This window comes from Canis aureus, chromosome 15, assembly GCF_053574225.1.
Source record: "Canis aureus isolate CA01 chromosome 15, VMU_Caureus_v.1.0, whole genome shotgun sequence".
Classification (NCBI taxonomy): Eukaryota; Metazoa; Chordata; class Mammalia; order Carnivora; family Canidae; genus Canis; species Canis aureus.
This window is the reverse complement of record NC_135625.1, coordinates 44,962,780-44,988,778: the sequence shown is the minus strand read 5'-3', so window position 1 is coordinate 44,988,778 and position 25,999 is coordinate 44,962,780. Positions and strand designations below refer to the sequence as shown.

Sequence of the window (25,999 nt, the reverse complement as noted above, 5' to 3'; positions counted from 1 at the left end):
AAAAAAATAATCAAGCTGATTTATACTTCATTAAGAGTCCTCAACTATTGAAATGTCTAATAAGTATTCATTATTAAGATAAAAGAAATTATTAAACAGCTGCATGTGCACTACATTCTTGCTATCCCCAAATATTATGGGGATAATCCTATCTAACATGTAAGTCAAAAATGCAGTTATTATTTAATATTTTTTCAACTGAACAACAGCTATATTAGGTCAGAATCCTTGACTACCCAAAACAAAAATCAGTGTCAGACAGTGATAAAATCGAGGAAAGTCAGGACTGTACATCTAAATCCCAGCTTCAAAGGTCAGGGAAATGAGGATGATGATTACAATAAATAATAACATCAGCAAACACTTTCATAGCACTTATTACATGCCACACATGGCTCTAATATCTTCATAAATGTCAATATACTTAAAACCTTAAGAGAACTCGGAGACATATGTAACTATTGTCTTTATAACATGTATAATCCCATTTTACAGGTAATAGCACTGACACACCAACAAATCAGCCTACTGAAAGTCACGAACCTCATAAACTACAAGGCTGGACTTCAAATGCAGTAGGTCTAGCTCCAGAGCCCAGGCTCCTAATTACAAGCAACATCCCTTCCGAGGTAACTCCCAAACACACTGATAACCCCTTTATCACCTACTGAGTATTTCTCCACCCTCATTGCTGCCTTCCTATCCCTTTGAAACCTCCTCACTTTAATTATTCTTCAAAACAATCTTTCTAAGAAATACAGGATGTGATTCTTGTAGCCTCTTCTGGGTAATTTCAAATGAGTTCTTGGTTTGAAGAATTCTCAGTTTCTGATATTTGAAATTTCAGTAGCACTTCACATCTGTTACCTGAAGGGGGAGAGTCAGGAAATACTTACTAGTATTTGGAGGTTTCTCTTCAGATCTGCCAAATAAAAATTCATATTTGGCCTTGGCAACACTCTGGGAATGCGCTGATGCATTGTTAACCCAAACAAATGTCTCTGCCTGCAAAATTAAAACATAACAAGAACATCATTTAAAATATATCATAAAAAATACATCATAAAGCAAACCAAACACAAGAGAATGTTTAGGCAATAATGACATATCTACTTGACAGAATTCTACACAACCATTAAAAATGAAACATGAAAAATAGAACACAACAAAAAGCAAAATACAAGATGATCAATTCAAGATTGCAATTATAGAGAAAAATAAGCATACATCTATAGGGGAATAAGAAAAATACAAAAACTCTGGCTTCGTGGGGAGCAGAACTATGGTACAATATTTTTTTTTAATTGAAGTATATAGTTGACATACAACATATTAGTTTCAGGTATACAATAGTGATACAAAATGCTCATCACCATAAATGTCATTACCACCTGTCACCATACAAAGTTATTCCAACAATATTGACTATATTCCCTATTCTGTAATTTTTATTCTTGTGACTTACTTATTTGGAAGTTTGACCTCCTAACCCCCTTCACCTACTTGGGCCATCCTCCCAGCCCCCACCTCTCTAGCAACCACCAGTTTGTTCTCTACATTTATGTTCTCTGCACTTATCTGTATTTCTGAGTATGTTTGTTCATTGATTTGTTTTTTAGATTCTATATATAAGTGAAATCATATGGTATTTGTCTTTGTCTTACTTATTTCACTTACATAATACATTCTAGGTCCATCCATGTTATCATAAATGGCAAGCTTTCCATCTTTTCTATGGCTGAGTATCATTCCCTCGTACATATATACCACATCTTATTAATCCATTCATCTGTGGATGGGTACTTGGGTTGCTTCCATATCTTGGCTATTGGAAGTAACACTGCAATAAACACAAGGGTGCATGTATCTTTTCAAATCAGTGTTTCTGTTCTCTTCTTCCAGAAGTGGAATTCCTGGATTACACACTACTTCTATTTTTAATCTTTTGAGGAACCTCCACAGTTTTTCATAGTAGCTGTACCAATTTACATTCCCACCAACAGTGCATGAGGGTTCCCTTTTCTCCACATTCTCATCAACACTGTTATTTCTTGTCTTTTTGATAATAGTCATTAGTCATTCTGACTGTATGAGGTGATATCTCGTGATTGTAATTCACATTTCTCTGATGAGTGATGTTGAACATAGTTTCATGTGTCTCTTGGCCATGTGTTTGTCTTCTTTTGGAAAAATGTCTATTTAGGTGCTTTGCCCAATTTTTAATAGATTATTTGTTTTTTTTTTTCAAGTTGAGTTGGATGAGTTTCTTTGGATATTAACCCCTTATCAGATATGTCATTTGCAAATATCTTCTCCCTTTCAGTAGCTTTCCTTTTTGTTTTGTTAATTTCTTTTGCTGTGCAGAAGCTTTTTATGTCTCAATAGTTGGTTTTTGCTTTTGTTTCCCTTGCCTGAGAAGACAGACCCAGAAAAATATTGCTAAAGGCAATGTCTGAGAGTTGACCGCCTATGTTTTCCTTCATGAGTTTTTTTATTCTAGGTCTTATATTTTGGTCTTTCATCCATTTTGAGTTTATTTTTGTGTATGGTATAAGAAAAGTGGTCCAGTTGCCCCAATACTATTTATTAAAAAGACTGTTTTCCCCCAGTGTATTACCTCCTTTATGATAGATTTATTGATCATACAAGCGTGGGTTTACTTCTGAGCTATCTACTCTGTGCAATTGATGTACATGTCTATTTTTGTGCCCAGACAATACAGTTTTGAGTAACATACATAGCTTTGAAGTATATTCTGAAATCTGGATTGTGATACCTCTGACTTTGTGCTTCCATCTCAAAACTGCTTTGGCCATTCAGGGTCCTTTATGGTTCCACATAAATTTTAGGATTGTTTGTTCCAGTTCTATGAAAAGTACTATTGGTATTTTGATAGGGACTGCACTGCATCTGTAGACTGTTTTGGGTTAGTATGGATATTTTAACAACATTAATTCTTCCAGTCCATAACTGCAATATATCTTTTCATTTATTTGTGTCATCTTCAATTTCTTTCAACAATGTTTTATAGTTTTCAATACAGGTCTTTCACCTCCTTGGTTAAATTTATTCCCAAGTATTTTCTTCTTTTTTATATTATTGTAAATAGGATCATTTTCCTAATTTCTTTCTGCTAGTTCATTATTACTGTACAGATGTTTGTATATTAATTTTGTATCCTGCGACTTTACTGAATTCACTTATCAGTACTAATAGTTTTTTAGTGGACTCTTTAGGTTTTCTATATGTAATACCATGTCATCTGCAAATAGTGATGTATTACTTCTTCTTTACCAATGTGGATGCCTTTTATGTCTTTTTCTTGACTATATGCTGCAGCTAAGACTTCCAATACTATGTTGAATAAAAGTGACAAGAGTTGGCATCCTTGTCTTGTTCCTACTCTTAAAGAAAAAGCTTTTGGCTTTTCACCATTGAATATGAGATCAGCTGCGGGTTGCTGGAATTTTTTTAATTAAATTCATGTTACTTCTCTGTAAAATTAGAAAACTGTATTTTATTTTTAGATGCATCATTTTCCAAATGATTACCATTACCCCACAGCACATAGCAGGAATATTTGTGCATGGGTTCTACTAAAATATGCCAACAAAAAGTAGTCTTTCCCCAAAAAGAGACCATATTTTTATAATAAGGAACACCATTCAGCCAAACATGGGGCATAGAGCAGAAGTGCCAGTCATCCCATTTATACTAATTGTCCTAAATTTATTTATTTTAAAGATTTTATTTATTTATTCATGAGAGACACAGAGGGAGGCAAAGACATAGAGAGAGGGAGAAGCACGCTCCTCACAGGGAGCCTGAAGTAGGATCCCCAGACCGGGATCAAGCCCTGAGCCGAAGGCAGATGCTTAACCGCTGAGCCACCCAGGCATCCCACTAATTGTCCTAAATTTAAGCATCTGTCCCATTGTTCTTTGAAATCCCTTCAAGTCCTCTATTTGAAAGACTACAATAGTAACAGTGAAAGTGGTTCACATCATGGTTCTGAATTCCTATGACCTTCTTACTGGCTGCTTTAGGCAACTGCCAAGAATCAGAAATGCCTCCTTTCTCTGGCCCAGGATTAATTAAAAATCAGTAACAAGGCAGAAGCTGGAAAACACAGAGAAACCTGACCTAGTTCAGTCAGGGACCCATTCTTCTGCCACTTTACCCCAAATTCAAAAATCAACCAGGATCCAGACACTGCCCTCACTGGCTTCCACCCTTCCAGTCATGAGACACCTTCCTTTCTCATGTCTAAGTAGCATACTTGACCATTCACTTTGAGAGAAACACAAAGGGTTTTATTGGCAACCAGGAAACTACTTCAAAGAGGGAAATTTTATTATTTCTATTATATTCTTTGGAGCAGAAATGATTGACAGTAGTGAGAAAGCCCATGATGAAGTTCTGATTCACTCTATCACGCTACTGCAGACCAGTTCAATGAGCAGGCTTCTCTTTGTTCTTTAATACCAATATCAAAAAGCCAGTTGTACAATTTTGAGATAACAATTTATTTCTTAAAATAGCTCTACTATCACTTAATGTTTATAATGTGTAAAATTTATCTTTTTGGTAAAGGTGCATGCTCCTCTTGGAGTTACATGCTTGATAATTACAGGATCTTAATCATCCTTTTCCCCAGCACAGAGGAAATAGCAACGTTTTAATGTATTTGGGGAGCTTCAGACTGGTAGAAGAGGAATATGGTGCCCTAATTTAAGTAGAGTGGTTAAGGAAGGCATTCTGAGGAATGAATGCTTGCAGAGATGAGAACAATGAGAGGCTAGGAAGGGCCAGAAACCTCCATCCAAGCAGAGGGAGGGTCATACAGGATGACTTTAAGCATGAAAGGGTTAGGCTACTGGAATGATTGAAAAGCCAACGTGACTACAGAATAGTGGGTAAATGGGAAACTTTAGTGACTGGCCAGGACAATAACACAGCAGAAAGTAACAGTAGAGAGGAGACAGGCACCAAATACACAAGGTGTGTAGGTCAAAGAAAGGTTTACTGGGAAGCCAGTAAAGGGTTTGTAATATACAGTGATTCACTAACATTTTTTAAAAATCATTCATTTAAGCTTTTAAAAGAATATTGATTGTTATAGGAAAATGGACTGAAATGCATCCAGAGGAAGCAGGCAACAGTTAGGAGTCCAAGTTAGAGAGTATGGAGGCTTAGAGTAGAACAATGGCATGAAAATTGGCTGAAGTAGATGAATTTTAAATATATTTTGTAGGGAGGTTCTACATAAATTTTCTGATAAATTGGGATTTAAAGAATGAGAGAAAAGGAGAAATCAGGGATAATTAAAATGAGTAACATTTGCTAATCACTTAGTCCTGGCAAATCACTGCTCTGATGCAGCAGAGAGAAACTTCGCATGTCCATATTGCTTCTATTTCCCTTGATACTGTGACCTATAGCTTAGAAACTTCTGCTTACTGTAACCTGCACATGGGCATGTTACAGCTAAGATTTGCAAAACTGTTTTCCATCTACCTCACCCAGGGAGATAAGAAAGTATGTACAAAAATGAGTATGCTCTGTTCAAGATTTACGGAATGACATGACCAGATTTCTGTATGCAAAGATCAACTGACCAAGGACAAAGAAGTTACACAACCTCCTTCAGATATCTAGAGACATCAGTCACCTCTGGACTCCAACCCTCTCCCACTTCCCCTCTTCCTAACATAAAAAATCTCAAATCTCACGCCTGGGGAGATGGCTCTTTGGGACAATAGTCCTAGTCTACCATCAGTTCACTGGTTTTCTGAATAGAAGTGCTTTCCTTACCCCAACATCTTGCCCTTGACTTACTGGTCTGTCATGTGGCCAGCAGAACAAGCTTGGACTAGGTGATGCTAATGCAATACATGGGGTATCTCATTTAACACTCAGAACCATCCTGTGAGGTAGGCACTACTATCACCCCACATACAGAAAGAAGCAATGAGTGGGTAAGTTACTTGTCCAAGTTTATAAATTGTGGATTCAAATCATTAATCCAGAACCCATGACTCTCAGGAATCTGGCCTAAGCTACTGGGTCCATGTACTGAGACCAGGGAGACTGGAGAAGGGACATTATCAATAGCTTGGATTTGTGCTTCCAGGTGACCTCTTAAGGTCTCAGTAAAACAACAGAAAAGAAAATCCTAAAGACAAAATCCATTACTACGGTTCTAAAAAACAAGAAAAGATGCCATCAATGAAGTACCAGTTTTAAGAAATTACAGAAAGATCATTTTTTGGCACAGTTTCAATTTAAAGCCTGAAAACTGTTCTCTAAAGGAACATTCCTCTTCAGCCCTTAAGGGTTCTTTTTTTTTTTTTTTTTTTTTTTTATTGGTGTTCAATTTACTAACATACAGAATAACACCCAGTGCCCGTCACCCATTCACTCCCACCCCCCGCCCTCCTCCCCTTCTACCACCCCTAGTTCGTTTCCCAGAGTTAGGAGTCTTTATGTTCTGTCTCCCTTTCTGATATTTCCCACACATTTCTTCTCCCTTCCCTTATTTTCCCTTTCACTATTATTTATATTCCCCAAATGAATGAGAACATATAACGTTTGTCCTTCTCCGACTGACTTACTTCACTCAGCATAATACCCTCCAGTTCCATCCACGTTGAAGCAAATGGTGGGTATTTGTCATTTCTAATAGCTGAGTAATATTCCATTGTATACATAAACCACATCTTCTTTATCCATTCATCTTTTGTTGGACACCGAGGCTCCTTCCACAGTTTGGCTATCGTGGCCATTGCTGCTAGAAACATCGGGGTGCAGGTGTCCCGGCGTTTCATTGCATTTGTATCTTTGGGGTAAATCCCCAACAGTGCAATTGCTGGGTCGTAGGGCAGGTCTATTTTTAACTGTTTGAGGAACCTCCACACCTCAGTTCCATAACGGCCTATCAATAGAATTCAGGAAACCTGAAGTTCCTGAAGGGGGAAAAAAATTCCATCTTTATTTTCACTTACCTTAAGCCGAAATGTAGCATTTTTTTTTTCAAATATGAACATATGCAATGAACCACAGTATTATTATCAGTAGCTGCAACTTTGTTACCAATGGAAATCACAACCATTTTCACACCATATAATGGTTACTGCAGATATCTTAAAACACAATTTACATTCATCCCTACTTTGAAATGATAGTAGTTACTAGATCCACCACTAAATTTAATTATGAATAAAGAAATGTATTACCATATCACAAATTTGTTTAATATTTTGTTAAATATAAATCATTAAACATCTGTTAAATACTATCACTAGTTTTCCTGAAGCTCCACGTATATTATTAAATGTACTTAGAAAGCATTATTCTGACAAGAGATCCAGAGCATTACCGGACTGCCGAAAAGGGCGATGGCACAAAAGAAGAGACCTTGCTTTTTACTATAGAGAACAAAGTGATGGCTACCACAGAGGAGGTGGGTGGTGGGACCGGGGAAATACATGATGGTGATTAAAGAGTAGACTTATAATGAAATGAAATAAAACAAATAAAAAAGAAGAGGCCCTGCTTCAATAGCATTGTTCCTCAATGTGCATCTCATCACCCATTAGTGACTCGATCAGGTTTTTATATAAATAAATTTATACACACATATATATTTAAAAAAATAAAACTGAAAATACCAGACTATGATATCTTACTATTGCAGTAAGATAAGCATTGCTTTATAAAATTTCTAAGTTACTGTGTGCATGTGCACATGAACGTGTGTGTGTGTGTGTGTCAGAGCATGATGTAAAATGTGTATCTCATCGTAAATCACAATCAAACTGGTGCAAACACATTGCTCTAGAGAAGCTCTCAAACTTCAGCATGAATTAGCATCATCAACAGGCCTTGTTAAAACATGTACTTTGGATTCACCCAGAGTTTCTGTTTCAGTGGGTCTGGATGTTTGGCCTGAGAATTTGCATTTTCTAATAATGCTACAGGCAGTGTTAATGCTGGTGCTCCAGGGATTGAATTTTGTGAGTCACTGTCCTAGACCAATGTTTTTCATCCTTTCTTGTATATATGAATCACGTGGGAATATATTGTTAATATATAGATTAAGCAGGTCCGGTCCGGGGTGGTGCCTGAGATTCCTGAGACTCTGCATTTCTAAAAAAGTTCCTGGGAGATGCTGACTCCAGTTCACAGAGCACATCTGTGCTACAGTTTGGAAGTAAAGTGGTGTTCAAAGTATATTCAGACTGTAGAGAAGAGAAATATTTTTTAAAGGGATGCTTTACCCAGAATTAAATACACTAAAAGGTTCCACTCTGATAAAGCACCCTACACTCTGACAATTATGAGGGATCCTAAAACCCAACTTTCAAACCTGAATCAAAGCATTAACATTCCTCCACCTTGCCTAGTGAAATAAAATTCATTCTACCTAATTTTATATACATATAAAATTATATACATCAATATATATATACACCTTATTCCCATGCCAAGTGTTATAAACAAGTACCCATCTCTACAATAATTTTTGCAGGTCTCTGAAAAATCGTATTTGAAATGAGCAACTTGAAGGAAGCCCCATATAATTCAGTCCACATTTCCCTCTGTATTACTAATTGAATAAAATAGATCTTTTATTTTTATCAGTCATTTAGAAACATAAATTGCATTAAGAAGTATGGGATATGAAGTAACATTAGCAAATGGACTGTTAGATGATCTAGACTTTAATCCCACCAGGAATTTCCACTCAATCTCACACTAATGCTTATCTTTGGACTTTAGCTTCTCTATTGATAAAGAATGTTATTCATATTTATCTCTAAAATCCCTTCAAATTCTGAAGCACAAAGATTCTTCACACTTCTGAGCCACCTTCACAAATATTACATTAAGGAGGAATAACACAAATCCCCTGTGATAACATTACAATGACATGATTATCAAAACAGGCCCAGCATTTAAAGATGCGAGTCCACTGTTATATGGACAGGACAAATAAAATCTCAATCTTACTTTTTATATAGCTTTTCAAATTTGCAAAGAATTTTCTATTACATTATCCAACTCTCGGGATGTTGCTGAATCGCCGATCTTAGGCACATGAGAAACACATGATGTAAAATAATTCTTCTAATTGTCTAGCTACAAAACATCAAGAGGAGAAGCCGAAAGCAGCAAGAAAATTTTAGATGTAAAAGCAGTTTGATTTGGGAGGAGACGGATGCGGCCAGAGGAAGAGAAGGGTGGAATAGGGGCTGAGAGCAGAGTTTGAGGAGGGTGTTGTATGTTCTTTCATTTCCTTATCATTTCAATTTCACCGTGGGGTTCAGAGCATATGAGAGCCTCCTAGTCAGTTAGAGCTGAATATTATAAATGCTTTAAGCCAGAGATGATTAAAAGCTAAAATAAAGTATTTTATTTTAAAAACAGTATTTCAGAACTCATGAAGAACAAATACTTGGTTCCAACATTCACACCTCATACTTGATCCTTCAATCTCATCTGCTCCCACTGCCCAGCAGAAATCAGGCCTGTGGATACAAGGCATTGTGCATGCCATCTTACATGCAGGCAGGGCTGAGTACTAATGCTGCAAAAGGCAACAGTCAATTAGGTAGGTGTTATGGGGTGAACTGTGTCCCCTAAAATTGATATGTTGAAGTCCAGTGCCTTAGATGTGACTTTATTTGGAGACTGTCTTTAAAGGAGTAATTAAGTTAAAATAAGATCATTAAGGTGGATGCTAATTCAATATGACTGGTGTTCTTATAAGAAGAGGAGATTAGGACCATATGAAGGCACAAGGAGAAGCCAGCCATCAGCAAGCCAAGGAGAGAGGCTTTCAGAAGAAACCAGCCCTGCTGACACCCCGATCCCAGACTTCTAGCCTCCAAATCTGTTGCTGTCTAAACCACCCACTCTGAGGTACCTTACTATGGCAACCTAGACAACTACCACATTGGGGAAGGCTGAAAGAGCTAAGAGCAAAAAGGAAGTTATTTAGTATAACAAGTACCTTACATTCTGTCAAGAGAGAACAGAACCAAAGTCACACCACACAGTATTCACAGTCCAAGGGGAGGGGAAGGTGGAGAGAGGAGTGGCTAAAACAAGCAGAATTAGTAAAAAAGAACTATCAGTTCCCCAGTTCCTTACCCCCACTTCAATGGGCAAAGGTCCCTCCCTAACCCAGGCAAAAGAATGGAGTTGCATTCACTAGAGACATTTTTTTGAAGAACACCTCCGGCTGAGGGACACCAGGCACAAATGACACAAGATACTATAGTGGAAATGGGGATTTATTTGCTAAACGTTAAGATGCTTAGTCTTCTTCTCCCACCCAGGCTGTAAAATGCTGGCTGCACCCTAGAGTCTACCTTGCAGGCAGGCAAATAGATAAAGAGCTTTCTCTGCAGAATGTAATCAGCTCAAGAAAGACCTACATAATTAAATCAAGGGTCCACTAGTAAGTAGCTAACCAGGTCCTCATACAGTGAAATTTAGAACTACCAACTGGCCATTAGACCCCACTATTACATTAAATTATATTCCTTAATTTTCCTAGCTATGATACTTTTTGAAAATTACTGTCCAGTTATTTTGTAGAATGTTCTTCACCTTGGGTTTGTCTTTACCTTTCCTCATGATTAAATTCACACTATGCATCTTCCATATAATATCATAGAAGTGATGCCATTCTGCTCTTTGCATCCATCCTCCAGGGGGCACAAATTTAACTTGTCCCACTTACCTATTAATCTTATTCACTTTGATCTGCCAGGCTTTTCCACTGACAATCGCAACTTTTTCTCTTTGTAATTAATTATTATGCTGTAGAAAAATACTTAGAAAATATGTAAATACCCTGCTCCTCATCAAATTTTCAACCTATAAATTTATTTTTATCAGTAAAGGCTGAATTTACTATTTTATTCGGTGGGCTGTAATCTACTTTCATTATTTACTTCAAAGCTCAGATTGCCTGGTTTTGGCCAGTGGAATTTCTACCTGGCCTCTCTTTTTCTGGACATATCTCCACTATTCCATGAGTACCACTTTATTTTCTGGTACAACAGGACATTCCAGGCTTCTCCCTACAATCAGCTGTTTCTTTAAAAAAAAAAAAAAAGTCCCTTTCAGTGAAAGATATTATTTAGTATTTGGATACAAGAACTGGACTTTGGGTGATTGAGTATGCTCATTGCTACTAGGGTGTACTTGCTTATAGACTGGCTCAGAGGACCCAGAGAATTTTAAACAGACACAAACATGTATGTTCACTGCAACAGGCCAGCATATCCACGTTCTAATCCCTGCTATCTGTGAATGCAGCCTGATATGGCAAAGACTTTGAAGACATGATTAAGTTTCTTGATATAAGGAAACTATTCTGGATTACTCAGGTGGGCCAAGGTTTGATACAAAAAAGAAGAAAGTCAGAGGAAAGCAAGAATGAGAGAAACAGTACTGTTATTAGAGCAGTGAAGGGTCCAAATGCCCCTTGTAAGGAATGTGAGAAATGGCAGTTCTAGAGGCTGGAAATAGCAAGAAAACTGATCCTCCCTTGTTTCTAGAGGAACCACTACCTTGCTGGCACCATCATTTTAGCCACTAAAACTCATTCAGACTTTGGGCCTCTAGAACTGTAAGAGAATAAATTCCTGTTGTTTTAAGCTACCACATTGCAGTACTTTGTTACAGCAGCCATAGAAACTGATAACAAGCACACAGACAAATATATATATATATATATACACACATATATATATATATATATACAGAAGTGCACACTTTTTATTCTATAATTATTTCTACATCTATGCAATCAAAAAACCAAGGACTCACATTCATATTTTTTCCATGAATATACCTTTTGTGCTTTGAAGTACAAATGAGTTGTTAATGAAATAATCACAAGACTTATTAAGGAATTGTTATTCCACTAATATTTTCCTTGTTATTATAGTTCATTCAAATATACTCCATTATTCCACTAAAACTAAGAAATTTGTATTGCTGAAACACCAAAAATAAAACCATCCATTCCTTCCATTTATATGGCTATAAATAGAGATATTCAAAGCTTATCATGTGTAGCATCTTTCCATTTAAAAAGATTACTGGCACATGCCTGCCTATGAACAAGCAGAAAAAACACTCGTGTTTGAGAAGAGGATGGCCCAATTGATGGGCGGGAATTTACAATTCCCCTATAACTAGCCCCTACTATTTTGACAAGCTAATAGGTTAGATATTCAAAATCAGTAACAGCACCAAGGGAAATTGGGACAGAGGGCCTCTCAAGAGTAGAGAGAGGCCAAAAACAGTCAGGAGATAAACAAGGTAACAGAAAGCCATTAAAAAACAGCATCAAAACTAAAGAGCAAAGCAGGAAATGGACTACAAGACCAAAGAGAAGACAGTGGCCAAAAGGAGAACTCGGCTCCTCACCTAATCACTATCTAGCCCTGCTCCCAAGCCTGGTTTTTACTGTGTGTTCACAAAGACAAGAGCTGAATTCATGGCTTTTTAAAAAGCCCCGGAGGTCCATTCTTTTGCTACCAGCTGTTGTCCACTCACTCAGCCCATTTCCTGAATGCATACTCCCCTGGGGCAAGGCAAGTAGGGGTTCTGGGGCTTCTCCAGGGATGGGGTCAGGGAAGCTGGCCTAAAGGGGGAGGCGGTGGCAGGAACTCCAGAGCAGAGATAGACTCACCTTGCTGCCCTCCATTGCGGAAAGTCAAAGGGAAGAATAAGCAGGCTTTGGGCTACAAAAGGCAAGTCACCCTCACAAACACGGATTTTCAACAGACAATGCATGAGCTAAAGAATAATGAGTGAATGCAAATTACCTTTGTTCTTAAATACAGAACACTGGAGAATAAATGATTCACTGAGAGGTATCCTCACTTTTATAGTTGTAAAGACATTTACATATACCCTCCTCCCACCCACCTACCCACATACCCCACAGTCTAGATCAGGAGAGCTTCTGCAGATTAGAGGCTTGTTCTATTTTTACATCTATAATTGGAATATAAAAATCATGTGATAAGCTATATTTTTTTTAGGCTGAGCTCAAATAATACTTAGTGCTTTACTAAGTATTAAGAGTTAATTTTGGGAAGCCGGGGTGGCTCAGCGGTTTAGCGCCTTCAGCCCAGGATGTGGTCCTGGGGACCCGGGATTGAGTCCCACGTCGGGCTCCCTGTGTGGAGCCTGCTTCTCCCTCTGCCTGTGTCTCTGCCTCTCTCTCTCTCTCTCATAAATAAATAAAATCTTTTTTTTAAAAAAAAGAGTTAATTTTAAGAATACTTGATTGGGCTTGCTGGAAACCTAGAAACTGGGGATCCCTGGGTGGCTCAGTGGTTTGGCACCTGCCTTCGGCCCAGAGCGTAATCCTGGAATCCTGGGATCAAGTCCCACGTCGGGTTCCCTGCATGGAGCCTGCTTCTCCCTCTGCCTGTGTCTCTGTGTCTCTCTCTCTCTCTTTCTCTCATGAATAAATACATAAAATCTTAAAAAGAAAAAAAAAAGAAACCTAGAAACTGATTTGTTCCTGTGGAAAAATAAAAGCAGAGTTCCAAATAATGATAAACTCTTTATTATTTACCTATACATTTTACTCAGACATATAGTAAAATCTGGTTAACTGAGGTTGGTAGCTCATATAAATTTATGAGTGAAGACTACTGATATGAGTGATTACAGATCCTTAATTTTGTCTGGGGGAGCTGAGAACAAATCATCTTTTTGTACAAGAGCAAATTAGTTAAAAATATAAGGAGATGGTGGTATTATTAGTGTAACACTTCCCTTATCTGAAACATAATAATCCAGCAAATACATATTGAGATAACAGAAAACAGATTTTCAGAATGATTAAAAGTATACATGTTCAAAGGTCCATGCAATTAAATATATATACACTAATCAGGAGAACATTTCAAGGCTCTTGCATATGAACAACTGGGAGTAAATCTTGTTCTCTTCTAAGTTGGTTAAGACTCTCAACAGTTTATTAGGGTGAAGGGCTAAAGGCAAGCAGACACTATCAAAAATCAAGAATTGGGCAGCCCCGGTGGTGCAGCGGTTTAGCGCCGCCTGCAGCCCAGGGTGTGATCCTGGAGACCGGGAATCGAGTCCCACATCAGGCTCCCTGCATGGAGCCTGCTTCTCCCTCTGCCCGTGTCTCTGCCTTTCTCTTTCTCTCTCTCTCTCATGAATAAATAAAAACTTTTTAAGAAATAAATAATAAAATAAAAAATAAATAAAAATCAAGAATGACAACCAGAAGTCTGACAGTAAAGACAAACAATAAAAGGTAATGTAAACAAGGTAAAAGACAAGCATAGGCTGGGAGTAAATATTTGCAACATATATTTAAATAATGAAGATGCAACAAATTCCAACAGACCCATAAGAAAAAGATATACTCAACAGAGAAACAAGCAGAAGATAAAAATGATCTGAGAAATGTAAATACCAATGACCAATATACACTAAATGATGTTCAAACTTGCTAATAATCAATGAAGTACAAATTAAAACCAAAGTCGCCAATTTTTAACCATCGTATTGGAAAATATTAAAATCTATGAAAATAACATAATTTCTTCATGTGGAAGTAACAACAGTCTTGACTTTATAGGATTTTTGCAAGGATAAAGGAAGATAATATATATGAAGACCTTAGAACAGAGGCCAGAACATTATAAATACACAACAGATGTTAGTTGCGGCTGTCATCATTACTATACTTGTATTTCTATATTATTTGGTTTATATATCTCTTACTTAGTCAACTATAAGTCTTTGGAGTACAAGAATTAAAGCATGCATTTTTTTAAAGATTTTATTTATTCATTTGACAGACAGCATTATTTATTCATTTGACAGAGGAAGGGAGGAGTAGAGGAAGAAAGAGAAGCAGGATCCTCATTGGACAGGGAACCCAATGTAAAATTTGATCCTAGGACCCCAGGATCATAACCTGAGCCGAAGGCAGATGCTTAACCGACTGAGCCATTCAGGTCCTCCTAAACATGCATTTTTAATAATATATTTTGTATTGGTAATATAAAGCTAACATATTTTCATTTCAGTAATACATATGCATCTCAGTTTCTTGACTATGTAACAGTCTGCTATATAACTGTAACACAATTTATTAATTTATCAATTCTTACTATTATAAGTAATGTTGTAGTGATCAACTTTCTATCCATTTCACATTTCTTTACATTCTCCTCTGATTATTAGTTTAGGAAAATCTCCTATAAGTAGAATTTTGGGGTCAAATAAAAAGCACACTTTAGACTCTTGATATGTACTGCTAAGCAGTCCTCCAGAGAATTGGTAGCAGCCGTAGGCAGAAACTACACTATCAATGATGTCTGAAACCAATCCAAATCATAGTTCTTAGCACATTTTAAGGATCCTAATAAACTGAATGAATGGAAGGAAAAACAGAAGGAAGTTGACAGAAAAAGACATTTGTGGGGAAAACGGTATCATTTGAGGAAAGGCAGCTACTGGGGAAGTAAAGAACACGTTCAGAAAATGACAACCCAGTTAAGGTGATGATGGCAAGGTACAGAGGGAAGGTGAGAAAGTGAAATAGATTGGTGCTTCTCGAACTGCACTGGGCACACACCAAACACTGGAGATCTAGCTAAAATTCTAGTTCTGACTCAACAGATCTGGGGTAGGACCTGAGATTCTGCATTTCCAAGAACCTCTCAGGTGGTGCAGATGGAATGCACTTCAAAATAAGGAAGTAGGTGATTTACTAAAGGAACAGATTAACACTGGAGACTTTCAAACCTCAAGGTAAAGAGTTTGGATTTCGGGGTATTGAATTATGTGGTACCCAATTGGAGGGAGCCAGTTATATTAGAAGTTTCTGGGCAAGAGAGACCTCCATGACTACAACTACAAGGACTCATAATTCAGTAAGAGATGACGGCCAAAACTAGGAGTACATATCAATCACCTGAATACACCTATGCTTCAGAATAAATAATCCCTCAGGAAAGAAAGGGTGATTGCACACAACTCGAGAAATTAATCTAATTTAGGGCAACAAAATCAAAGGTAAGAACAGCCCAGACAGAGTCCAATTCTCCAAGAGCTAATTCCATGTCATCTCTTCAATCCCTATCCTCTCCAATCAGCATAAGCACTGGAAAGGAGACTAAGACAGAAGCCAGAATTTGCTGAATTTATTTCCACTATCCCACTACACTATGATCTGGAAAAGGAGGAGCAAAGAGAAGGGACAGGGATAAGTTAGGTAGACTGGGATCAGGTAGACATTAGAACAATAATATGTTAGAACATAGCCATTTCCAAGGCTCCCTAAAGGCTCTTAAGCAGGAAATCACTGCTTGCTAAAAGCTTATGAGATCACCAAGATCATCAAGTTAATAATGAATACACTTATTGGTGGGATGAAGAGTGGGTGCAACTGGCATGACAAAGAAACCCAGTGACCTGTGCTGTAGTAGTCAGGATCTCTCGGACATTTGCCATGGCATGCTCATACACTGTTGGGAGTGTGAAGAGATGTAACCAATTTGGAAGAGAATTTGGCTATTTCTGTCAAAATCTAAAATGTACACACCCCTTTAGCAACTCCAATTGTAGGAATTTAGTCTACAAAAAACCAACGAGCCAAATAATTTACATGTCTATCAATAGGGATCTAATGACCTATTCTATAATGAAATACAAAAAAGATTTAAGAATAAGGAAGACTTTATGTGCTACTCTAAAGGTATCTCTAAGGTACATTATTAAATAAAAATAGTGAAGTAGAAAACTGTGTAGAATATGCAACCATTTATGGGAGGGATGTATGGGTATACACACGCACACACACACACACACACATACACATACAGAGTCTGGTAACAGATGGCCAGGAGACATGGGTTTCTGAGATGAGAGGAAGACTTTCTTTATAGAGTTCCTTCCTTTTTGTATCAATTAATTAATTAGTTTTTAATCATACATCATGTATTATTATTTCCAATTTGGGACTTGTTTTTTGGGTTTTTTTTTAAGGTCCCTCAATGCATGGATTCCTTCTGAAATTTCAAGGAGTTACATTTTACACATTTTCCTGCAAACAAAAACTGCAGGTCAATCTCACAAAACTAAATGTAAAAATCCTAAACAAGAAATTAGCAAAGTGAATTCAACAATATTTTAAAAAAAAAGTAATCCATTACAATCAACTTGGCTTTATTCCAAGAAAGCAAAACTGTTTTAATTTTAGAACTCCATTAATGTAATCTACCATACTGACAAATAAAAGGGAAAAAAATCTATCTGATCATCAGAATACATATAGAAAAATATCTGATAAAATTCAACATCAATTTATTATTTTAAAAAGGATCCTTAGCAAACTACGTATAGAAAAGAAGTTCCATAAACTGGCAAAGGCATTACAAGACGATCCAGAGTAATTGGTGAAATTCTTCCTACATGTCCAATAAGCAAGCAATACAAAGATGTTTAATGATGGGCTTTAAACTCTTTTTGGAGAATGACTTTAAAATATACTACATATGCTTTCAGCATACTTATAATATCTTACATCATAACTTCCAAAGCCAGAAGTTCCATGAATCCAACTGAAGGTTTGAAAAAAAAAAAAGTATAAAAATAGGAATCCATTCTATAGCACTATCAGATTTACATTACCAAAACAAGACTCTATACACTCTAGAGTTCAAAAATTTGTAAGTGTCCTCAGCCTACAAATTAAAGTCCATGCTCTGCAGCCCTGCAAAGTCTGGCTCTATCTCCGCTTTTAATTTTTACCTCTCACTAACCAACACTACTCATCACCTCAGTATTTTAATGCCTTATGCCTCCACCAACCTTGTCCTTCCACCCTCTCTCCAAGCTCACAACCAATCAAGAGAGAAATAAGTCAAGATGAGTCAAGATATCATCTTTGTTATTGATAAAACTGGCTAAAGAAAATGGCTATAGATCTATGATAAGAATTAGCCAGACTTCTCTAGCTAGTCATTGGCACAGCTAGACAACTCCAAGCCATCCCAGCAGGGTCAGGTCTTTTAAGGCAGAAAAAGCCAAATGTAGCTGACTCTGAACAGATGCCCAGCAGGTGCTGCATTGAGAATCTTTGTTCTCCCCAACTCACCAATCATTAAGTCTCTCCTCTTTCCATGGCAGTCCCTTTGACTAGAAACATGAGGCCAGGTAAAGGTAGACTGTCTCACTAATACTCAACCCTTTCTTCAAGGCACAGTACAAATCCCATCCCTGACCTGAAAACTATCCCATCCCAGACATCATTTATCATGTTATCCTTTCCTTTGGAATTCCTATAGCACTTAATACTGTGCTACTCTTTTCATTTACAATAATATCTGTTATACTGATGAGCAGTCTACAAGATAAAATAGACAAGAAGTCCCCTGTCTGACTTCTCATCACTTAGCTGCATGCCCTAACAAAACGATAGTCAAGCATCCACTAATTCTGAAAAATTATTTACGCCAGAATGTGGACTGGAGTGTTTGATAGTTAAAGAATGCTAAATAAAGGGGAAACATGATCAAGTGGTATTCTCTAAAGACTCATAGTCAGGGATCCCTGGGTGGCGCAGTGGTTTAGCGCCCGCCTTTGGCCCAGGGCGCGATCCTGGAGACCCGGGATCGAATCCCACGTCAGGCTCCCAGTGCATGGAGCCTGCTTCTCCCTCTGCCTGTGTCTCTGCCTCTCTCTCTCTCTCTGTGTGACTATCATAAATAAATAAAAATTAAAAAAAAAAAAAAAAAAAAGACTCATAGTCAATGACATGCCCGGTTAGAATACAAAGAAGCAAAAGCCATGAAGATAATAGGCAAGAGAGAAGCAAAAGAGAGAACTACAGCTCTTTAGAGGTAATTTGGAAAAGGCTTCTTAGAATGTCAGAGTAATAAATCAGAAATTATTCAATAATGGAAACCTGTCAAACACAGAACTGAACAAAACAATTCATGAAAACAAATTAGGAAATGCATAAATATACTAAGGGTCACAGTAGATCATTAGCTGATACTCACATAACAGAGTTGCCAAAAATTGGAGGTGGTAACTAAGTCATTTTTATACTCTACGTACAACCAACAGATCCCAATTAGAGCCTTATTAGAGTTCCAAGCTTAACTGAAAAGAATAAGGAAGATGATTTAAGGACCTGAAAAATGAGACTTCTGCAAAGAGTAAAAAAGCTTAGGACAAATATAAAAAAAATTCTGAGGAGTAATCATACTCTCAAAGACCAGAAGTTAAAGAGAGTATAGCAATTAGACATTTTACAGCTCCACTGAAAAATGATGAAATTCATCAACAGAGAAATTTTAGCTAAATACACAGGAGAAACTCTAAGCATAAGCATTGTTAATGAAACAGTAGTAGAAAGAATACTGTCTTTTTTAGTTAGTCATCTCAGTACTCGGTAGTCTACACAGCTGTCAACACAATGGGACAGTAATACAGAACATAGTAACAGAACATGTTGCTACAATTTACGCTATCTAAAGGCAACAGAAAACAAAAAATAAGAGTCATAAAAAATAAATATACACAGAAGCTATTTGTAGATATAAATATTCCTCTAATAGGTCTTTAAAATTGTCATTAAGGGGGATCCCTGGGTGGCGCAGTGGTTTAGCGCCTGCCTTTGGCCCAGGGCGCGATCCTGGAGACCCGGGATCGAATCCCACGTCAGGCTCCCGGTGCATGGAGCCTGCTTCTCCCTCTGCCTGTGTCTCTGCCTCTCTCTCTCTCTCTCTCTGTGACTATCATAAATAAATAAAAATTTAAAAAAAAATTTTTTTAAATTGACATTAAGGTACAGCCCATCAAATCAGGTATCTGACAAAAATATTCCTAAGTCCTAGTCAACAATGAATGTGCTTCCACCACTGCCCAGAGCTCATTCCTTCAAGCACATAACAGACATTACCTACTTTCCTCATCAAACTTTGTAAAATCTACAACACTGGCTTTCATTCTGCAAAGATTTTGTATTAGTCTTAAAATGAAGACAGGTCAACCATGATTCTTAAAACCTTGTTGTGCCTATCAGGAATTTCCTTCAACACTTTCCCCAACATTAAAAAACTTATGTCTCTGGTTGGCTTTAAAGTTGGCAAGATAAAAAAAATAATAATAATAGTAAAATAAAGTTGGCAAGATTTAACAATAAAGACATGCAGCAAAGGGATTTTTTTTTTGTGGGACAAAAAAAAGTTGTTTTGGAAAAAAATGGCAAACCATATTGCTAATGTAATATGCAATTAAGATGTCTTTTTTTAACTGGGTAAAAGGATAATTCTTAGATGGGACGTGGAGTTATTTCAGTTTGACTACCAAGTTTATGCTTGAATCCTTCCACAGCCTACTGAACTTTGAATACCTCCAAATGTCAAAGAACTGACTAGCCTAGATAGTTCTTACTGTCTAATAAAAAATTTTTTTTAATTTTTTTTTAAAAAGGTATGTATGATTACAAACTATGAGCCAGGAGTGCCTAGGTATACAACTTCATATATTGTATCACCTTAATCATTACAAGCACTTGAGATCTAGGTTCCATAATCAATTGTATCTCAAAAAAGACACACAGGGTTAAAGGTCATATCAAGCCATCCACAGAACCAAGATCTTTAGAAGATTTCTGCTTAGACCATAATACTCCCATACATTACAACCCACAAAGAACTTGACTTTCTTAACTTCTGCTTCTAAAACTAAAAAATTCCTTCAAAACTTTTCTTATGCATATACCAGGTTCTCAAAGTTTTCTGCGTGCTATGGATTCTCAGTTTATGAACCTCAGGGGTTTTCTTTTCCTATTTTATACATACTCAACTAGCAACAACTGAAATGCAAAGCATAAACAAAATAAATTCTTTTTCAAAATTACTCAGGAGGGTGAGTAGAGACCAACAAAATAGTTAAAGACTAGAACCAATGATTAGTTCTTTACATTTACCTTGCCCGAGCAATTTCTACTACACAACACTGCCAGGAGTAAATAAGAAATGGGCAGGGAGTGGAAATGAATGGTCAGTAGCAATGTTTCAGGTATAAATAATTAACAGTACTACAAATTTAATAAAACAGCAAATATTTTAAGGCTTTGCTTCTAGCTACAATATAAAGGCCATATTATTGCAACATGAAGCAAATATGTCACTGGAAACAGTAGGAGCTATCAAGTTGGCCTCATCGGATGGGTCCATTCTTCCTGTGTATTCCATACTTGTATGATCTGCTTACTACTTCTCTGTGAATCATGGCGCTGCTTTCAGTAATGTAGCCACAATAGGTAGGCCTTCTTCATATACAGAGGAAAGAAGAGTCATGAAAACTAATGAATTTAAACATTTCAGTACTTTCTATCAAAAATATAATACCTCGTTAAGAAGGCAGTATATATATATATATATATATATATATATATATATATATATATATAGTTTCCACTTGTATTTGCCTATATTTACAGGCGAAATAGCTCAATTAAGTTCTAAGAAATATTTATTTCTAATTCCAATCAATATCTCTTTGTTACACTTCACAAAAATAATGTTTTACTCCCTAAAACCCTGGAGATACTTACTTTCTTTTTTCAAGGATTCTGTTGCCTCAGAACCAATTCATATCACAAGCAATGATTTCCTCCTTACAATGCTAATTCATGAGCAACCACTACCTTCACTTCTCTCTTTGCAAGGTCCCCCTTGATTTCCAAAGCTGTTGGCATGCAGAGTGGCTGTTTTTACCCACAGGGGCACAAATGATTCCTGTGTCTACAACTATTCTCAATTCACTCAACTCACAGGTCTCCATTTTTACATCTAACCCACTCCTTTTGCATATTTTGAAACTCAAAGAAAACATTATAAAGAAAACATTATAACATTATAAAGAAAGTGACACATTTTCACTGAGCTATATACAATGGATTATTATTATAATTAATGTTGCTTGTAGGTCAGACTTTTTGCTTTTAGAGCCTAAAAATGTTTTTTAATCCCAGCCCTAAAATGTTTAAAACAGACCACTAACAACAATTTGCATGACCAACTTATTCTTCACTGAAGTTCAACTCACAAAAAGGTTCGTTCATGTTAAAAAGCTATTTTTAAATATGCCTAACTCATTGCTTAAAATCACTAACAATTAAGCATTATACTTTAGTGGAATCTTATGTTTAAAATTGTATTTCTCTCATCTCATTCCCAACTCCCCCAATTCTGCCATCCTGAATATCAACATTATTTTAAACGTTACTGTCTTCTATTACAGTAGCTTCATTCATTGATAATTCAGAAATAATGCCTTTCTGAACACTCTGGCATCTGACTTTTAAATGCAGTTATTATACTAGTCAGGTTTTGGCTACATAAAGATTTATGAGCACATCCTGCCAAGCCCAAGAGGTTTCTCCAAATGAAACCTGGGAAGATCTACCCAGAGAGAGAAGGCTATGCCCCTCAGGAATCATCATCCCTACTGGGCCATTCACAAAAAGACCACTTTGCTTTGCTGGCAAGGCTTTGTTCTCTCCCCTCTCATCAGCCCCCCTCCTTGGCCTGCATCATATCCCCTGGTGAGAATGCACATCAGGTTGCCAGAACGACAATTTATTACTCAAATAGTACACAAAATTTAAATTATATGCTTTTAAAAATAACAGCCTAGAGTTAGTAACAAAGCCAAGTCCCACAAACAGACTTGAAACTGCAAAATGTAGTAAGCAAAGTCTACAGAAAAACATGCAATCCAACATGCAATAGTCAAACATGCAGAAGGCAAGCTAAAACATGTGAAAACAATGAGCATACCACTCATTTTGACACACCCACTGGATGGGCCTCCAGCTTAAAACAGGACTTGACTTTATTGTTTAAAGCAGCATGTAAACAAATAAATAGGACCTTAGTGGCAGAGTAAAAGCCATGCCTTGCCCATTTCTTCCAGAGTTTAAGGCACATTACTAGCATGATCTCATTAATCTTTAGAACATCTTATGAGAGGAATAGGCAGCAAGTATTTTAATCTCCCTTTTTAAAATGGAAAAAAAAATGTGATGTATAACTTTTCCCAGGATTACAGGTGGCACACAGTCCCAGAGTCAGGAAACAGTTGACCTGACTCTCACTAAAGGGTGGAATGCACTGGGCTATTTGAGATAAGATGGATTTCTTAATTAGGTGGCTATATACTGTTAACTTTGAATATAAAACTGCCAGTTATTTTGCCAGCAAAAATGGGTTTATTTGGGTATAGGAGAGAATTGCAATTGAGGACACACAGACTACCATGCTATGGCAAAACCATAGCTAAGTCTGGAGAACAAAGGAGAGGAATGCTGTTTTAGAGAAAAGGAGGAAGTTGAGAGGGGCTATTATAGTCTACTAGGGGAGTAAACTTGGAGTTCCAAGTATAGTGGCTTTTCATTGGCTGGGCCCTTTCGAGCAAGGTGAAAACCCTTCCTTCTCCTGTTGGGGTAGTAAAGTAAAGTTGGGGTAGTATGGACTTGCAAAGTACCTCTCTCTCTCTCCTGTTGTTTCTACAAATGACAAGTGGTAGGGCATGAAGGCTCTCTCTTCTGACCTTGTAACTTCATTTTGTTAGGTTTTCTTCATAATTTTCAAACTACTATATACTTTGCAAAAGAGATTGCCATTCCACTTCTCACAAAGTTTTTACAATCTATACTACAATGTCAGACAAAGTAGCTTTTAAAAATGTATACTTCCCCAGACCTCTTAGCTTCTAATTATACCCTACAACTGTGCTCCTCAAACATGGGTATCTTCAAATCCTCAGGGTTACTCAGTGGTGTGTCAAGGGGTACACAAGGTCCCAGGACCAATGGGTACATTTTCTGGGAGTTCAGTTTGAATAAACAGTCATTTAAAACCTGATTTGTATATTAAAATAAATATATTCTTAAATGTAATGCAAAATGAGCATAACATTTTTATAAAAGAAATTATGTTCTGGCAGCATATTGCTTTAGGGCATGCACTTAAGCAAAGTTGGGAGAAGGAACATTTACTTAGTATTTTAGGGGTAATTCAAGGGAAATGTTTGAGAAGTTTTGATAAACAAAACTGAGATTTAAGAGAAAAACTTATTCCAATCTTCTTGCCTGGCCCAAACTATTCCAGGCAAATGGGAATACACTGTTCCATAAAGTCTTTTACTTGGCTTCCTTTTCGTGTAGGTTCTAAGACCTATTAGGGGATTCTACTTCAAATCTTCTACAAAGGTATCTTAAGATTACCAGCAGTAAATGGGGCTCCTGGGTGGCTCAGGAGCCAACTGTGATTTCAGCTCAGGTCACAACCTCAGGGAGCTGGCTTCAATTCCCAAGTTGAGCCCCAAGTCAGGCTCCCTGCTCAGCGGGTAGCCTGCTTCTCCCTCTCCCTCTGCTTCTCACCAATCCTGATTTCTCACTCTCTTTCAAACAAATAAATAGAATCCTGGATATATATATATGTGTGTATATATATATATATACACATATATATATATATCCATTAACTGCCAGGAGTCATATGATCAAGTTAGTAACCAAAGGTAAAAAGCACACAAAAGTAACATGCAGGTTACCAGGAAAATCAAACGACTGAGCAAAAACAGGCTTCCGCCAAAACTCACTTGCTTCCAAATGCATAGAACTAGGATTAAGTATTGAGGGCCCATTCGTATATTCCCAGACGCTATGAGGGGAATTGCTTCCAATGTCCAAGAAGTTCAAGAGGCTAGTGAAAGATCTAAATCTAAACCACCAAAATGAAACTGGTAACCTTTCTGAGGAGCTAAATGAACAACTACACCCATGGAAGACATTCATTTCAGCTCCTTGGGACAGCTCTAGATTTATAAAAGAAACAGGGTACAGAATGCATCTCCATGCTCCTACAGTTCCTGAAGTGCCAGAGAAGGGAGAGTCTCTTGGTTTTCAATTGTTTTGGGGTTCCAGGAACCTTGGAGAAGATGGTGAATACACTGTACCTTTTCCTGAGGGGAAATAAAAATATCTACATATATCCACCTAAAACACTGTACACTGCTTTAGGGTAGCCATTGCCCTTGGTTAAAATCATCTTATATTTCTACCCAATAACTGAGATTTCCCAACTCAGAAAAACTATTCCCAAGTCCAATTTTGCCTAATTGGGATACTCAAACATTGAGGAAGATTTCACAGACAGAACATAAAGTATATTGAACTTTATTTTTAAAAACAGAACTTGAAAAAAAAAAAAAAACAGAATTTGTATGTCTAAATGAATTGTCCTCATTCAAAGAGCCTCCCTAGGAAACCACACTTGTTATTTCAAGAAATCCTGAGCAAATCATTTAGAAATCCTGTTCTGAAGTAATTTCCAAAACCAGTTTTCACATCACAAAGGACAGGAGGTTTCTTTATAGACACACCTTAATGTCTCACTAAAAAGATATTATGTCCCAGCTTGCTATCACCTGGCCTACAGAGCAAACTTTAAAAGTTATAGTCTGACTCAAAAATAAAATTCACCCACAAAAAAATAAAACTCCACCACCACTGATGTTAATTTTTCAAAATGCAATGGAGGATATAAATATAATTCCAAAGTAAAAAGGTCCAGGATTGTGTTGAGCTACCACAAAATCATAAAAATAAGAGTAAAGCCTTCTAAAGTGTCTTCTTTGAAAAGAACATTCTTTTAAATCTTTATATTTTGATATAAAATTTACTTATTTAATAAACATGTCAGGTGGCAGGGGGAAGCTAATGTTCAGTATGCCTTCTTTTACTGGGATCCATTTTAGTAACAGTTTTAAGGTACTAAGTAAAGTTACATCATACTCATAGTCTTTTAAAACTCTCTTTCCCACAAATATTCTTTGTTCAAGTGCCCCACAATGCACGGTATCTTAATGAAATCCTGAAAACAAAATAGTTGAA

The 25,999-nt window shown here is 37.0% G+C and overlaps 1 protein-coding gene across 6 annotated transcripts in view; it reads right to left on the bottom strand.

The window, feature by feature from the left end:
* The window catches only part of PSD3 (pleckstrin and Sec7 domain containing 3), a 713,619-nt gene that overhangs the window by 445,974 nt on the left and 241,646 nt on the right, over positions 1 to 25,999 (bottom strand). For all 6 annotated transcript variants that reach the window (XM_077849463.1, XM_077849457.1, XM_077849458.1 and 3 more), the window contains one exon: positions 897 to 1,005. In XM_077849463.1, the coding sequence (XP_077705589.1) occupies positions 897 to 1,005 (109 nt within the window). The remainder of the gene's footprint in view (positions 1 to 896; positions 1,006 to 25,999) is intronic.